Below are 18215 nucleotides of genomic sequence, written 5' to 3'. Positions count from 1 at the left end.
CTTCACTGCCGAGAGTTCTGCCAGGGATATCGCACCAGACAGTCTGATGGCCAGCTCCTCATAATGCGCCATCCCTGTGCTCAGAGTCACAGTCATCTCTAAACTCCTGGGCCAGTCTGATGGCCAGCTCCTCATAATGCACCATCCCTGTGCTCAGAGTCACAGTCATCTCTAAACTCCTGGGCCAGTCTGATGGCCAGCTCCTCATAATGCACCATCCCTGTGCTCAGAGTCACAGTCATCTCTAAACTCCTGATGGTGCACTATCCCTTAACTTAGCACCGCAGCCATTTCCGAACTCCTTCTGTTAGAAGCCTTTTGTCATAGGTTTCTTAATGTTTAAATTGATTTATTTTGAGTGTAGATCATAGTGGCTGCGAGAGATGAACCAGGGTATCGGTAGTGTGAGCATCGGTGTCTGTACACGGCTCTGTGTACTGGGTCAAAGGTCAGGGGAGAAGGGGACAGGAATGTGAGGGTGGTTCTGGGTAATCAGGTGTGACAGGTTTCCTGAGCGCAGTGCTCCCAGGTACACAGAGGCTGACATCATCCCGTGCTCCGGAGAGGACCAGGGCGAGGCCAAAGAGAGGGAGGCGCTGAGGGGGGCCGTCTTAAAGTAGGTGCACCCTCCCTGAAATCACCTCAGTCTCACTCACCGGGGAAATCGCTCGCTTTCTCAAACAAACCTGTCTGTGTGTGTGTTTGTCTCACAGTGGCGGGACGCCCTCCAATAGGATAACGCCCGAGTTCTCCAAATGGGCCAGTGACGGTGAGTAGAGCTGTTTTTGGGAGCGTGTTCCTATGCGTGAGACACAGGGGGGGAAACAGCAGGGACGCTGTCACACAAGCACCCAAACCTAAAGCATCCGCACACATTTTCACACTGTGAGGTCAGAGCTCTTCCTGTATGTACTCACCTGAATACTGCTAGCCTGAGTAATATGCATGCATGTGCACTATGCAAATGTCGGTCTCTGGCAGCTGCACAGGTTAGTTATGGGGACTCGTACACGCTGACAGAATGAGGCTGGTCATTTTCAGTTGTTTTTCATCACTTCCGTTGATGAGGTCTTTGTGAGCATGCAGGTCTCAGGTGTGTTTGTGAGTGGAAGTGTTGAGGTGGCAAAGATGGAATGACGTTGGAGGATTGTGCTCACCTCCCTCTCTCTCCCCCTCTCTCCTCTCTCTCTCCCTCTGTCTCCCCCTCTCTGCTCTCTCTCTCTCCCTCTCCCCCCCTTCTCCCCTCTCTCCGTCCCTCTCCCCCGTCCACAGAGATGCCCTCTACGAGTAATGGGGAGAGCAGCATGCAGGACGGCAGCTCCTCCTCCTCCTCCTCCACACAGAGGACCTGTAAAAACAGCGACATCGAGAAGTGAGCACAGAGCCCGCCCGCATATACGCGCACACACACACACACGTGCGCTTACACACACGCACACACACACACACACACACACTCACACTCACGCACACACAGTCTCACATACACGCGCTTACAAACATGCTGTAACTCAGAAACACAAACACTATAAATCATACATGCACGCTCACAAACACTGTCAATCACACACACTCACAAACACAGTGTGAAAAACTCAACATATACGCTCATAGAAACACAAACGCAATGTCATTCACACACTCGGTATGCTCAGTGCTGTCGGACTCAGAATCACACCCCTTCACAAACACACACACTTTCTGACACTCACACACATACACAGACTAGTGTCCTGGGTCGCATACATGATTTCACAGAGCAAATGTACCTTTGAAAACGGTGAGAGTCCTTTGGAAACATCAGAAATTTCCTGGAGATGAGTTTTGGGTGAGGGAGAGAGAACTCCCCCACTCAGTGGCTTATATTTCCCACGGCGTCTGTGTCTGTCACAGTGCTTCCCGGGCTCCGTTTTATTCCCAGCCGCTGAGCAGACGCCTGCGTATTCATAAATGATGCATCTTGTGTTGTCCTCTCGCGCCTCTGAATCTTTCACAGGCATAGTTCGTTCTGGGTTTGATCACTGGGAGGGTCTGTTGGTATTGATCTGCAGCGGTGCTCCGTCTCAGTGACACGGGGAACAGTCCAGGAATCTTAACATCAGCCTGCCCCGGAGCATGCTGGGTAATTTCAGCCACCTGGCGGGACCTGAGACAGAAGAGTGTTTGAATCGGCCTGTGATTGGCCAGTTTAGCGTCAGGTTGTCTCTCGCGTTTGTGAGCAGAAGGTGAGATCTGGGCGAGTTTTCCAAGGGGAGCTGGCTGGGGGCGCTGAAACTTCCCCGCGCTCCGGGAGGGAGCTGTCTCTGAGCCGCCGACAGCGGCGGATAACATTTGAATAACCTGTGCGTGTTAAAGGGCAGCCCCCCTCATTCCCTCATCTCCCTGTCCTCATCCATATTCCCTGACAAGCGCCGGGCGAAAACAATTTCCAGGGACGCAGGGAAGGCGGTACGGGGCCCTGTCCACCCCCACAGTCCACCGGCTCGCCCGCAGAATGGGTAATTGGGGTCAGAGCCCGCTGACCGGGTGAGGACGGGGACCAATCTGTTGTTTGGTTGGTTAGCGCAACGCGTCTGGCATAGCCCGGCTCTCCGCCACTCCCGCCTTCCCCCCATTCCGGCTCTGTTTCCTCTGCCGTGCCTCGCAGGGCATGGGGGGTCAGCGACTGCGCCTCGCCACTCCCACCTGCCATCCATTACGGCTCCGTTTACCCTCCTACCTTTACCTGGGCAGGGATCAGCGGCCAGCGCTGACTGTGCAGATCTCAGTGCTCACTGTTACTCTCAGTGTTACACCAGCCTGGAAACGCTGTGCTTCCTTTCTGTGGACCTGCGGTAAACTCCTTCGGTGCAGTTGTATCAGTTGTTTCAGTTCCGTCCTGAAGTGAGTATGTATTAATTGACTTTCATTCAGTTTTCCTTCCACTCTCTTCTCTCCCCTCTCTAACCTGGAAAATGGGAGGAAGGTTCCCACCTGTGAAACAACACCATGCCCTTAAAACCATTTGAATTCTGCTGTGTAAACATCAGTTAAACCCCCCACCCCCCAGGGGAGTAAGCCAGCTCAAACGCATCATTTAAATGAATCAGTGGCACCCTCTCCACAATTAGCGAGGCACATATTAAACGGCAGCGGGGATAAAGGATGGCAAACGAGCGGGACAGCTTGAGATTTATCGATCGGCAATGAGCGCGGTGCGAGCATGCCCCGCACCCTGCCCTGTCCCACATGTGCAGCCGGGAATATGTATGTGGAGGGGTGGAGGGGTGGAGGGGGTGGGGGGGGGGGGGTCGGCCGAAGCGTGTGCGCGCGCTGCAGATGAGCGCCAGGTTTGCAGCGAGGCTGGTTAGAGCACGCTCTCCTCCCCCTGACAGCTGAGATTGATTCATCTCTTCCTGTGCAGTTTGCCCCCCCCCCCCTCAGGCGCGCAGAATACCTCCAGCATGATGTCGGGGCTGTAAGTGTTTTAGGCTGCGGGGGTATGAATCACTCGGGCGCTGGGCTGTCTGAGACAGGATAAACAAAGGAAAGGGCGCTGCCCCAGACGTGACACAGCAGCGTTTATTTAATATCACCCCTAATATCTGCGGCCGGCCCGCGCCCCTCTCCCGCGCCCCTCTGCCGCGTCCCCCGCCCACCTGACTGCCTCCGCCCCCCAGGTGTTCAGGCTTCCAGGTCCTGCGTTGGCTCCGCGCTTCGGGGTTTCACCCCCGATACGCCACGCTGTTCCCCATCGTACACGGGAGGGTTAAATAAATGTGTGATGACATCAGTGCGTGATGACATCATTAATCAAATTTGGGTTGATTTATGATATCACACTTTCAGATCTACATTTGGGTGGGGAGTTATTAACCTTCTTGGCGGCGTGGTTAAACGGCTCTACCTGATTAGGGTGATTTTTATAATAGTGTCCCCCCCTCCCCCTCACTCACAGTGCACCCATACCCTGCGTTTGGTGTTTTTGTTCAGTCTCAGTGTTTTTAGTTGTTTGTGTGGCATCCGCTGCCCGTGCTGAAAGCAGTGAATTATTAAAGTGGGTTTAAACAAGATGTCAGCTCTGACGTCTGTTTGCAGTGGCAGCTGTTTACCTCCTTCATGTTATTTAAACTGAAGCGTAGAGTTAGGGGTTTTTTTTTTTTAATCTTAGAAGGTTTGTGGAAGACTTTCTCAGAATATGGCGGGTGGGAGAAAATTCTGTCCTGACTGCTTGGAAACAAATCTCCCCTCCGACTCTAAAAGGAAGGTGCAGTTTGTCTCCTTTTTGTTAGAGTGAAATGTGTCCTGAAACACTGCAGTGGGAGGCCAGCGAAGCCTGCACGCGCATGTGTGTGTGTGTGCGTGTGTGTGTGTGTGTGTGCATCTGTGTGTGTCCGTGCATGTGTGTGTGTGCGTGCATGTGTGTGTGTGTGCGTATGTGCGTGTGTGTGTGAGCAAGCATGTGCGTGCGTGCGTGCGTGCGTTAGAGCATGTGTGTGTCTGTGCGCGTGTATGTGTGGGATGGGGGCAGGCATCCCAGGTGGCTAATGATCTCCTCATCCTGGGTTTTTTCTCTGGCCCGGCTTTTTCCACACAAGATAAATGAGACTTCCTGTGCCAGCTGTGTGATTGCTGCTAAATTTCATGCTCAGCTTGAAAAAAACGGTTGAGATTTCTATGTAGCTCAGCGAATAATTGAATCTGTCCTCAATTTATAAATGATGAATCTCAGCCCCCCCCCCCCCCCCTCCTCAGCCACCGCTGCCCCCCCATCGCTGCTCTCCGATCCCTCCATTTCCCCCAAACTGCAGTGAAGAATGGGGCTCTTTTATCTAAAGCTGTATGTATTTCTCATTCACTCTTGCGTTTGTCCCCCAGTAGGAGTTTGTCTCCGTTAGTGGGTGCTGTTGGAAATAATTTTGGCTGCAACTGGTGGAGGCAGCCCTAAAGAGGGCAGTGTTCCTCACTCCCTGGTTGAGAGAGCCTCTTCGGCAGTAACGATGTTTTACCAATAGGGGGCAGAAAGTCCAGCAGAATAGTCACAGCCACGGGAGAGCTCCTGGTCTGTTCTCATGTAAACCGAATAGCCTCGCAGCTTAGCAGAAGCGTACATGGTCTCGTGCCCAGTGCAGCGTGCACGGCAGATGTTTGGGGGGAATATCTTACGAAAGTCGTGCTTTGCATGAATACAGAAAAGTGTCGAATCGGTCTCATCGCTTCTGCATTCTCATGAATCCAGTTCAGGCTGAGCTGTAGTTTTCGCAGCGTCAGGCTTTCCTGACACAGCCTTTGATCTGCATTGTCCTCAGGGCTGAAGGTTTCTGAGGACGCGGCGATGGGTGCAGGCCTGCACATGTGGCTCTGTGTGCTGTACCGACCGGTTGCTCTGCCTGGTTCTGAGTTCCTCACCCCTCGGTGTTCCCGGCTGAGAGCTCAGAGTGTGGGAGCTGAGACGGGTCTGGCACTTTACTGCATGTCATTCTGAAGGAGCTTCTGTTCCGTTCAAACAGAGACACATTTTAGAGGCCGAGGTTGTTGCAGCGTAATGAGTATCATGCTGTTGTCTTGGAAACGGACGAGTCCCGGTACAGACGCAAAAAGCAACACGACAGAGTGAGATCACCGTCTTCTCCCTTCATAAGACCAAAACAGACAAACACGCTAGTTTACTTGTTACCCTCAGTAGGTATAAATTAAAGCCCTCTTTTTTTTTTTTTACTGCGCTTGGAAATTAGATTACATTTAGAATGCAGTTTGCTATAAATCCCTGGGGAATGAATATGCATCAGTGAGCGTGAGCAGGCGGTGGGGACTTTGGCTTTATGGGGAAAGTTTTACTTATTGCCCTGTCAATCCCATCAACTGCAGTGATTTACGAACCCCGTAAAGGAAGGCAGCTTCCCAGCAGTGGGCACGGAGGACAGCACACTGCTACTTTATTAGCGGCCATGCTAATCAGGCCTAAATGCTTTTTTACAAGCTCCGCACTAATAAGGGAAGATATAAAAAGATTATGGACTCTGCGCTGATTGGAATCGGGGGGAATGGCCCATCTCTCTATCATTGTCCAAGGACTCGGTCCAGCCTCCCAGTCACCCGACGCGGTTTGGGTGAGACACTGTAGGATGGCACGGGGGATGGTGTGGAAGACAACCCCCCCCCCCCCCCCCCCAGGTATCTCCCCTTAAGGAGCCTCTGTGGCCATGGCGGGGAGAACGGGACAGCAAGGTTACCTTTGTAAAGGTAACCTTTGTTCCCGCTGTAGTCCAGTGGTGCTTATTTTGCATGTTTTCATTAAAAAAAAAACTTATCCGAAAGCAGAATTGTATTAATAATCTGAATCTCTTTGGAAATTGTAGAGGTGAGTGGACCTAGCAGGAGACATCATCACAAGCTTAAACTGACTTTCAACTGGGCTGCTGCAAAGCAAGCAGACTTATTAAATTATTAAAGATATTTTAAGGTATTTGGAGGTGCTGACAGATTTAGGGATATGTGATGGAGGCTCAGATTGTGTTGTAATATAACACAAAAATATCCCCTGGCTAAACGAGCAAAAACTTTTTAAATAGCGTCTGCATTCACGTGTTTAACATTGATTACCGTTTTCAAAATACACCAGTCCGGTTGTAGATAAAGCCATGGAGTGACATGCTGTGGCATCCTGAAACAAAAGCTATCTGCTGGAGAAACTCCCATTACCTGGGAGCCATGAGATTACTGCTGGCTGTCCCCCAGCCTCTTCTAATAACATGAGCGAGGGGTTTGTGTGATGGGTGAGGGGCAGGGAGGGTGGGAGCACGCAGGGTTCAGCCACCCATGATTGGCTTTGGCAGTTAGGTGACAGGTGGCCCAGAGGTCTCCTCCGCACACAATGGAAGCCCCTCCCCTCCTGAGACAACCTTCGCTTGAGCTTTGACAAATGGCCCCGTCCCACACACGTGTGCGCACACACACACACACGCGCACACACACACACACACACACACACACACACACACACACACACACACGTGCACATTCCAGGGCTACAGTAATTACAGTGGAGCAATGTTAATGGATTTTATCACAGGCAGGTCCCTGCTGTCCACATACAGACCGTCCCCCCGCTCTCATAATTAATTTCTCTCCCTCTGCGGAATACTTTATGTAATTATTTTTTCTAATTAATGTCCCTTAACTAATGTTGCTCCCCTGCAAAATTGCGGTTTTTCCGCCAGTGTTTCCCGGGCAGGACGGCGGAGTAAATTACAAGGAGGGCCGAGTGGATGGAGGTAAAAGCAGATATTGGTTTTTGGAGTCGGGCCATTATGGGCAGAGAGGGGACCGGGAGCATCCGTCACTCTAATCGAAGGTGATTGATTATATTGCAGAGGCCGCGGCAGCACGGAGCGCGGAGGTCTGCTTTCTTAGCGAAATGTATCAGCCGCTCCTCGGTATTCGCGGCACATTCCCGGGGATTGCGTCTGTTTGCGTATTTGCCCTGGAGGACCATCGACTTGACATTTGTCCCAGCAGCCTCTGGGAGGGTGCTGCCATTTTGCGTCTTAAGCGCCATGGCTTTCGGGAGAGGCAGGCCGTGCGGACGGCCCGAGGGGAACGGCGGGTTCTTTTGCCGATGTAGCAGATGCAAGCTCTGGAAAGTTTTCTTACTCTGTCACCTTTAGAAAAGCTGAGTTTATGAATAAAGATTTCCGGGCTTTGAATGGCTGGATTCTCCATTTTCCCTTGATGGGCAGTTGCAAAACAAGCAGAGCTGTTTTATGGTAAGTTATTAAGAGGTGCTGGCGGATGGTTAGATTTCGTGATACATGATATCCCCTGGCTAAACAAGCTAAAACTGTTTAAAAAGCATCTGCATTCAAGTGTTTAAACCAGTCATATTGTAGATGATAAAGCCTCGGAGTGGTTTCATGCATATTGTAGATGATAAAGCCTCGGAGTTGTTTTATGCTTGTGTTGTCCTCTCCCTCACTTGTAAGTCGCTTTGGATTAAAGTGTGTGAATAAATGTAAATGTAAATGAGTGACACACTGCGACTTCTTGAAGCAAACACTATCTGCTGGAGAAACTCCAGCAGCAGAAGGCCTGCAGGGATTCTTGGTTCTCTTGCTGACATAGCAAACGCAAGCTCTGGTTGTGTTACTCCAAGCTGTCATACTCCCAAGTTGTCACCTTTAGAAAAGCTGAGTTTTTGAATAAAGATTTCTCGGCTTTGATTGGCTCTATCTTCCACTTTCCTGTGATGGAAAGTGGTGAGGTGTGAATCTGGCAACCCTGTGGAGGACCTCCCCGCTGCCCACGCCGTCACGGCCTGCTGGCAGGCGGCGAATGGGTGGGTGGGGGTGGGGGGGGCGGGTGTGGGGGATCTGGAAGGGCAGCCTGGCTAATCGGCCCGGTGCTGCCGAGCATGACGGCGTGATGCCAGATCAATAGCAGACTGTAGATCAGCGCTCCATCTGGCCGGAAAATCACCTGATGGCCATAAGCATCTGACCAGCTGCGTGTCGGACAATCGATGGCGGGGGTATTGATTTAGTTATTGCAAGTTCATACGCTGCGGACAGTGTTAAATATACATTTACCAGCGGGGGGCATTAATCAGAGAATATTTAGTAAGGGATGCAGAGTGGTGAGGGGAGAGGCAGGGAGAGGTGTAATTCAGGGAGGCCCCAAGGAGCACACTGCAGCTATAGACACCTCATACTGAACACGCACATCATCACTGTACAAACCAGTCCCCACTGAACACACACATCACTGTACAAACCAGTCCCCACTGAACACACACATCACTGTACAAACCAGTCCCCACTGAACACACACATCATCACTGTACAAACCAGTCCCCACTGAACACACACAACATCACTGTACAAACCAGTTCCCGCTCAACACGCACATCATCACTGTACAAACCAGTCCCCACTGAACACACACATCACTGTACAAACCAGTCCCCACTGAACACACACATCACTGTACAAACCAGTCCCCACTGAACACACAACATCACTGTACAAACCAGTCCCCACTGAACACACACAACATCACTGTACAAACCAGTCCCCACTGAACACACACATCATCACTGTACAAACCAGTCCCCACTGAACACACACAACATCACTGTACAAACCAGTTCCCGCTCAACACGCACATCATCACTGTACAAACCAGTCCCCACTGAACACACACATCACTGTACAAACCAGTCCCCACTGAACACACACATCACTGTACAAACCAGTCCCCACTGAACACAGACATCAGTGTACAAATCAGTCCCCACTGAACACACACAACATCACTGTACAAACCAGTCCCCACTGAACACACACAACATCACTGTACAAACCAGTCCCCACTGAACACACACATCATCACTGTACAAATCAGTCCCCACTGAACACACACATCATCACTGTACAAACCAGTCCCCACTGAACACACACATCATCACTGTACAAACCAGTCCCCACTGAACACTACACAGCAAGACTGTGCAAAGCCAGTTCCTGCTGAACACACAGGGCATGACTGTGCAAAGCCAGTCTATACTGAGCATGTCACTGACCTGCAGCAGAATTCACACAGCACACGTGCAGATTTAATCCCTACCTGTGTCTGCTTTGCGTGTGCTTGCGTGGGGGTGAGAGCGTGTGCTCTGTGCCTCTGAGGTAAACTCTCTCTCGTCCTGGCAGGATCACGGAAGACTCGACCGCAACCACGTTTGAAGCGCTAAAGGCTCGCATTCGGGAGCTGGAGAAGCAGATTTTGCGAGGGGACCGGTATAAGTGTCTCATCTGCATGGTAAGGGCCGCTTTACAGCTCTTTGTGTGTGTGTGTGTGTGTGTGTGTGTGTGTGTGTGTGTGTGTGTGTGTGTGTGTGTGTGTGTGTGTGTGCACACGTGTGTGTGCGCGCGTATGTGCATGTGTGTGTGCACGTGTGTGTGTGTCTGCGCGTGTGTGTCGTCTTGTCTCTCCATGCGTCTACATCTGTCTGTCTGTCTGTCTCTGCGGCATTGGAATCTGAGAAACGGCCATTCCAAGTATGAAAGCAACCTAAACTACTGCCTGCAGAGAATGGAGTGGCTTTGAAAGTTGGGCATCTTCGCAGGAAGGCTGTAGTCCAGGGCTGTACGAACACACTGCACTTAAAGTGAACCTGAGCCATTCTGAGTCATTCTGAGTCATTCTGAGTCATTCTGAGTCATTCTGAGTCATTCTGAGCCATTCTGAGCCATTCTGAGCCATTCTGAGCCATTCTGAGCCATTCTGAGCCAGAGCGACTCCTCCTCAGCCTGCTCCAGCAGCTCATTCACTTGCTCTACACGGCAGCACTGTTCAGCCTAGATCTGTTCTTTAATTAAGACTGCTCTGGTCCTGAACTGTTAAAGTGGCACCACTTGCTGTATGGAGTAAGATAACTAACGACTCTCCTTCCCCCCACCTTTGTTTGGCTAATTCTTCAGCCCTGCTTTGCACCAAATCACTCTTCACTGCACAGGGGCTCTGGTTTTGAGAGCAGAGAAGGTTAATCACATGGACATACAGAGCCACACCTCTTAGGGCAGAGCAGAGTGTGTAGAGGGAGTGAGCTGTCCAACACTCATTCAGGCCTCTAAGAAGACCGACAGACAGACAGGTGAAGAACGTGTGTCGTGCAGTGTTGGTCATGGACTGTGAACTTGGATTTCCGAAACGCCAGCGATTACGGTTACACTCTCACACCCAGAAGATCATCGCGAGCCTGAGGTGACTGCAAAGGGGACAGACGCCGTGTCCATCACGGCGGCCCTCCTAATTTCCAAGGATCCCCTGCAAGTGGGGACCACAGGCTGTAATTGCCACCCATCACAGATTTCCCTTCCTGTCTCCCCTGCCAAGGACCCCTCTCTCCTTTCCACTGGCCTGTCATTAGTCTGAAGTGACCTGGAAAAAGTGTGTGGAAGTATGCAGAAGGGGAAGCTGTACCGAGGCAGGGTCCGGGATGACGAGGAAGAGCATTCGACTGGCCGCGCTACAATGAAAACATTCGAAAAAGCCACACGGTTTAATGTTGCGAAGCACAGGAGCGCACGAGCAGACGTTCATTTTTCTTGTCAAAGCTCCAAACACAGCTGTCTTTTTTTCTTTTCTTTTCTAATAACTCCCTGGGTGTGAGAACCGGCCTGCACAGCTCGACACCAGTGGATCTCCAGCGCCTCCTGGTGTTCCCCTGGAGTAATGCGGCGTGGCAGGAGTAATCGTCAGATTTCACACTCATGGGTCAGACAGACTGTACCTTCCAACATGACTCCGGCAGATGTGAGGCCGCTTAATTTTCAACAGAACCACAGAAACGGCGGCTTCCTCCGAAAAATGAAAATTAAAAATGAACGCGGTCATACGCAGTGTGAGAGTTAGCGGGACAGGCGCACGTCGTCCGCAGGCAGGACGCTGGGGTCCCCGGAGGTGGGGGGGGGCAGGGGGGGAGGCCACACGCGCCGTGCTGTGTGTGCGTGTGTCTGTCTGTCTGTCTGTGTCTGCTTTCAGCCGCCACATTCTTGTGCTCAGTGCCGCTCTTGAATTCCTTCCAGAGGAAGCGTTTCCAAACAGGGGCTGAAGACAAGAATCTGGGGGCCGCGGCGCTCGAATCCGCGAGGCGGGAGAGCCCAAAGGACCTCCCGCTCAGCATTTACTGTTTGTATAGAGGCTACGTAGTGGGCGGCGGCGGGAGAAGGCGGAGGGTAAGGCTCTCTCTGGTCCTCTCCGTCGTTGTCTGCTCGGCTGCTGGCTGCGGGCTGTGCTTCACGCTGTGCTGGTGCTTCGCGTCCCTGTCGGGGGGCCCGTTCTGTGTCGTGCCCGTGACTGTGTGTGTGTGTGTGTGCGCGTGAGGCTCACGCGGCATCCCATCAACGCCCTCTGCTCTCTCCCCCCCCTCCCTCCCCCCCCCCCCCCCCCTGCAGGAGTCCTACACCATGCCTCTCGCCTCCATCCAGTGCTGGCACGTACACTGTGAGGAATGCTGGCTGCGGACCCTGGTAAGAGCCCGCCTCTGCTGCCTGCACATCCACCGTTAGCATAGCCTAGGCACCGTTAGCATAGCCTAGGCACCGTTAGCATAACCTAGGCACTGGCGGCACCTCCACACACATTCACTGTTAGCATGAGCTAGCGTTTTACATTTTTACATTCTTTATTTATAGTTTCACTGTGTGTCTGTATCTTTCCCTCTGTGCATATGAATGACCTAGTGTAAGTAGTGTTTATGGTACCCCATTAAGAGAGACTTGTGTTTCACGTATGCCAACCAGCAAAGTCAATGTGCTGGTCCCAGGACAGCCATTGGCCAGATGTAGGCATCAGGCTGGTATAAAGTGTCTGTATGATGGGGGAAAATCTGTCTCTCCTGTCTGAGTCTTCAAACGGCCAGCAGGGTTATCGATTGTCTAGGCAGCGGGTGTCCTCCAACCCATGCTGTGCCCCCACCCCCCCACACACACACTCACATTCACACTCACACACACACACACACGCACTCACTCACACACACACACACTCACAGACTCACTCTCACTCTCACTCACACTCACACTCTCACACTCTCACACTCACAGAACACACTCACACTCTCACTCACACACTCTCACACACACTCTCACACTCTCACACACACACACACACTCACTCTCACACACTCACTCTCTCACACACATACACACACACACACTCACTCTCACACACTCACTCTCTCACACACATACACACACACACTCCTGCATTTCCTGTCTCCTCTCCACACTTCTCCCTCAGAGTGGCGGCCGTGTGTTATTGGCTAACACGTTCCCCGAGTACACAAGGAAGCAATTAATAAGAAAACACTCATCTGTTTCCCAGCCCCGGCCCTTTTCCCCAATATACAATATATTAAATAAGCCCTTTTTTTAATCACAAAGCCCACTGTTTAAGAGAAAGCACCGATGGGGGGGACGGGGGGGTGCGGAGGGTAGGCGCGGCGTTTGCGCCTGCTACAGCAGCTCCACACTAATGGAGCCATTATAACGTTGCCTGAAGACAGCAATAAAGCCGTGCGGCAGGGCTCCTTGCGTCTTGATCAAAGTAAATGCGCGTAATCTCGTTACCGTCGGCCCTCTCTTACGAGTTTAATAGAGCGCAGCGGCTGGCTTGTGATGTGAGGAGCCGGTGCCGCGCGCCGCGCTCATTAAAATCAGGTAACCCCTTTGTTTTATACGCGCACAGCACTGTAATTTCTTTAATAAGGGAGGGAGGGGCCCGGGCGCGCGCAGGTTTGGGGAGGGCGGGGGGGCAGGGAGGTGCAGATGTGAACGGGAGGACCCAGAATAGCACAGAGAGGGAGCTCCTCCTCTTAGCCCCCGAGTCATTAACAGCTCCTAACGAAGGATGACCGGAAACGGTGTTGTCAGGGTGACGTTGCCAAGCGATTTGTTTGTTTATTTTATTTTTATTTTTTGGTAAATGCAGCTGGATGCTTTCCCTTTGTCCAGTATTGTTGCTGGATGTCTCAAAACGGCTTGAAAAGGAAAAACTGGAGTACTAGTGTTCAAAGTGCAGGTTACTGGCCTGAATATGAAGTTATGTTTTTCATTGCTGTTTGATGCCTCCCACCTAAATGTAGAGGAATTTTTCTGGGTTGGCAAAATGCTTATTTGTTCAAGTTTTAGGTGATGTCAGGGCTTTTTAATATGAAGTCCATTGAATTAAATATACAGCACTTACAGGAAACTTGCACTGCGATTATCCAGTGTCTTATAATGCAAGGCTTGAAGACAGGCAGAAGAGGTTGAGTCTTGGCAGGGTCTGGAGACATCAGACAGGGAGCACTTGGAGTCGCTCTCCTCCCGACTACACAGAACAACAGTCTTGGCTAACACGCTGAAAGAATATCACAGCAACGCTGAGAGCACTATTGATCAGCTGGAGTGTTTTGGAGTCTTTAGTTGGCATTCCTGTCCGTTTTCCCCTTTTCCAACTGCAAGAGGCCAGGCGAGAGGGGAGCGTTTCCCTCACAGCTCAGACATTCCCACATCCAGCAGCAGCTGACGCTCACCGCAGGGCAGAATAATGGAATGAGTGTTCCGGAGTGTCCACCCAACAGCTTCGTATTTTTGGATGGGTCCCCCTCCACCCCTCCCCGTCCCTCTCTGAGTCACAGAGGGCCCGTATCACAGCTGCAAATCCTCTTTGCGCCAGGGTGCGAGAGTTGCCGGGTGTCTGAGGACCCCGGCGTGGGCCGAGCGGAGCCGTCGCTGTTTGCTGACAGGTGTCTGAGCTTGTACGGGAGGGCGATTTATGCACCTCTGCCTCTCTCCCAAAACACCCGGTCTCAGCCCCCTATGCCCCTTCACACCCGTGCGCTCAGGTATCCCCCCTCATTAGTTATCTGTCCACGGGTCACCCAGCAGCGAAACGCCAGCCGTGCCCCTCTCACAGAGGCCCCTAGACCCCAGGAGAGGAATCTCGCCGGTCGGGGTTATGTTGGCCAATAGACTCGTACTTGTCCGTCCGAATAACCCCTGGTGTCTGAGGTACAGTACATCAATCTGTCTGATCCTCAGCTGGGGTTATCCGGCTGCACCTCCACAGAGCTCTCTGTGGCCACAGCCGCAGGAGCCGGATACGGGTGTTTTTGTACAGGGCACACAAGCGTACGCACATCCCCTGGCGTTCTGTAACCCCAGTTTGGGAGCAGCTTTCACCCCTGACCCCCCCTGAGCCAGACCCTTTTGCTCCAGAAGTTTAATACAGCTCAACTTGTTGGTTAGGCGTGACTGCCGCAGATGCAGGCTAACACCTCTGACACTCTGTGTGTGTGGTACGACTGGTATCACTATTACCCAGCCCTACCTGCAGCGGACCACCCCCAAACCCTAGCTGGCTGCTGGTTTGTCAGTGCCGCGCCCCCTTGTGGCCCCCCCGCCTGCCTCTGCGGTGGGGATGGGGGGACAGAGACCACACAGCTCCTCTCCGCCTGCGTGAGGTTTTATTGGGGGGGGTTTATTGCAGGTGGCAGGGATTCAGACACTGAGGGAGCGGGCTGCAGGAACAGGACGAGGGCCTCCGCACACCGGGCCTTTGATGCCAGCGCTTCCTGACAAAGCCCTGCTCAGCATTTCCACGTCAAGTGTCCAATTTAGCCTTAACAAGCCCCTGCTACATTACCACAGGTGTCCCGCACGCCGGCTTCATCACTCTTTAGCGTGGGCGTTTTAAGACTGAAGGTACACTACAGAAACATGCGGTTCATTCGTACCTCTTTCAGTCAGGTTTGGAGGCCATCACAGAGAATTCTGTGTAAGAATTTCAGTCTTCATCACAAATGCTTAAATGGTTTGCTAGATATTGACTTTTAATGACCTGCTGTAGATATGTGGCCCTATTTCTGTTTTGTAGAGCCCAATCTGAACAAAAGGGAATAGATGGCTTTGATTTTTAAAATGTCTTGCAAGACTGACAAATGCGAGACTTGCAGAATAGGGCTTTGTTGGGTGGACACATTGGCAGAAGGGGCACTAAGCCAGAGTATGCCAGGTTTGACTTTCCATAAACCCCAGCAGTGAGGTGTGATGGTGTGACTGACGTATGCTGCTGTAGCTTCAGAAAGGACTGACCAGGTGGAGGTCTCCCACCGTCCTGTTTCAGCATCCTCACCTGCATTTCAGGTGCTTTAAGTGGTCTGCTTAATGTCATCTCCGCCATGCACAACCAACACGCCACATTAAACGGTGTGACTTTAACAGGGTTACAAAGCCAAATGTTATTCAATAGCGCCTCCATGTGGGAGGACAAATCTGACTATTTTTCAGCATGCTCACTCAGGTGTTCCGCAGATACAGAATATAAAGAAAATGAATTATTGCGTTTTTATGTTTTATTGCAATACTGTTGCCATGACAATTTCAGGATTACACTGCAATCTGTGGCTGATTAGTTCACTAATCATATTGTATGTTTGACCACAATGTCATCAGTGATTATTAACATACAGGGCTTTAAAAACAAAATGCTTTGTTTCTCAAACTTCCTTCGCCTTCTCTCCGTTTGTCATGATGGAGAATCGGATGAAAGAGCAGCATACGTAGTTTTACTTTCTATGCGTAAAGTAGCTAATAAGAAACAGACCAACTCCCCTCAACATTATAGAGGCACTGTTAGGCTACGCTGTTTGTAATTAAAAACAAGGCACAAATAGTGCAGGTAACAAACAGCTAGCCAAATATCTTTCCGTTTTTGTTCCCGAGTAAAACACTTAACTGTTTTTTAAGACAACTGAAATGAACAACCTGCAAGTGTTTATTCAAGACTTAATTTTGGAGGATTTAGGAAGTCGAAGATCCTTGAGTTTTCATTTGAATATTTTTCACGGTTTTTCCAAATCTGCTCTTGAGGTTCAACTCCACGACTGCTACACTTAGGCAGTGATACAGCCCACAGAACAGTAGTTGTCTGTGCTGAGCAAGCTATAACGCCAGCAACAGCTGATCACCAGCTGGCGCTAGTTCAGATGACTGATTTTACCCAAGATGCCCTGAAAGCCTTAGGAGAGGTGGAAACGAGCTGAAGTTTGACCTTATTTGAGAAAAGCGTGCATTTAGGTGAACGTGGCTTTGAGGTGAATGGACATAGAGACAATTCTGCCATGTTTGTACCAGCTCACTGACCAGTCTCAGTTTAGATGAGGTGATGATGTCCCTTCAGAACACACTCCCTTTGAATAATTTGACAATATCCGTACAGATAAGTACGTTATTACTGGTCAGAATGGTTACTTTAAAACTATAATTTAAGGCCAAAAATGATTGTTGGATACTCTGAAGGTGACAGCAAAATTATTTTCCTGTGATTTTTAAAGTTTGAAACCAATCATGAGTGGTAAGTGGTTTTGAGGAAAAAAAAAACTCACATTAAGAGGGTTGTGGGATTAAGCTGTCTGATATTACCAGGGTTTGTCTGCAGTTCTCAAATTAACCAGAATCTCCAGAATGTTATGCTCTTAGCAGATCCACCCTCATACACACTAAAACCACTAATCAACCAATAACAATCTTTAGCTCTGCCTGAATAACTTTTCCCCCACCTGTATAGAGGAACAGCATGTCAGCAGTGTGTGGTGTAAGGCCTCTCTGTCTTGGGCCGAGGAGCCTTTGCATTGACCAGCTTCCCTTTTCTGTCCTTCAGGGGAACAAGAAGCTTTGCCCACAGTGCAACACCATCACGTCGCCGGGGGACCTGAGACGCGTGTACTTGTGAGAGTGACGGCGGCAGGCTGGCCCCGAGGCGCTCTCCCATCCTCTCCACCTTCTTTATATTGCTGTTTGCTGTCAGTGTATTTCAGATCTTTTTTTTTTTGGGGGGGGGGGGGGGGGGGGGGGTGGGAGTGGCATAAATTTTTAAAAGCCTTTCCAAGACTGAAAGAGACAGGACTCTTTGTCTGTACAGAGGGGTTCGGAGGGGGTGACGGTGGTGTTCCCCGCCAGGGACCCAGGACCCGGAACCCGGAGACTCCGAGTGACACGTGGCTACTCCTTTCCCCCCCTAATGACCAGTCCCCATCCCCAAAAAAAACCACCCGGCCCTGACTTCCACCATGGCTGCCCCCTCGTAGAAGTTAAATTACCAGGCACTTTCGTGTTTTGGTGTTCCCCAGCGAAGTCCATTTGAACCAGTCAGTGGCACCACTGAGGTGCAGACAAACTTCTCTCTCTGCTTTGCACCTCACAACCCCCCAGGGCCCCCTGTTGACGAACTCCTGCAGCTTGAAGGAGATGTTTCTGTGGCCCCGCCCCTTACCCACGCCCCACTGCTCTCTTCGTGATACCCCGCCCACTTCCAGGACAACAACATGGACACGTTGACCCCCTCACCTCACCCCAACCCTCACTCCCAGCTGGAGATAAGCCCCCAACTCCCAGGCTTTCGACCAAACCAACAACCTCAGAATGACCTTGGGGTCCCTCTCCTTGTCATGTTTTTTCTTCCTTGTTTCTTCCTTGCTTGTGGTGTTTTAGTGAAGTTACTCAACCAAATTCAGAAAAACGCAGCATCAACACATAGAGGAAGTGCAAGCACATGTAATATAGTCTGTGTATGTTTACAATGTTGTGTATAAATGGCATAGAGCTCAGACACATACATACGTACTTAAACACATGCACACACACACCAACACAAACACACACACACGAGTATGTATTAAAGTCCAGTTTTGGTTT

General features: G+C 51.0%; 1 protein-coding gene across 2 annotated transcripts in view; it reads left to right on the top strand.

Moving 5' to 3' along the window:
- Positions 1-17322, top strand: part of rnf220a (ring finger protein 220a) — a 153953-nt gene extending 136631 nt beyond the window's left edge. Inside the window, exons 10-15 of one of the 2 annotated variants that reach the window (XM_036554996.1) lie at positions 530-616; positions 714-769; positions 1273-1372; positions 9684-9792; positions 11931-12005; positions 17182-17322. In XM_036554996.1, the coding sequence (XP_036410889.1) occupies positions 530-616; positions 714-769; positions 1273-1372; positions 9684-9792; positions 11931-12005; positions 17182-17253 (499 nt within the window). In that variant the 3' untranslated portion in view covers positions 17254-17322. The remainder of the gene's footprint in view (positions 1-529; positions 617-713; positions 770-1272; positions 1373-9683; positions 9793-11930; positions 12006-17181) is intronic. The other variant, XM_036554995.1, reaches the window with a different exon arrangement.
- The last annotated feature ends 893 nt before the right edge of the window (positions 17323-18215 follow it).

This window comes from Megalops cyprinoides, chromosome 20, assembly GCF_013368585.1.
Source record: "Megalops cyprinoides isolate fMegCyp1 chromosome 20, fMegCyp1.pri, whole genome shotgun sequence".
NCBI lineage: Eukaryota > Metazoa > Chordata > Actinopteri > Elopiformes > Megalopidae > Megalops > Megalops cyprinoides.
This window is presented reverse-complemented; position numbering and strand designations above follow the sequence as displayed.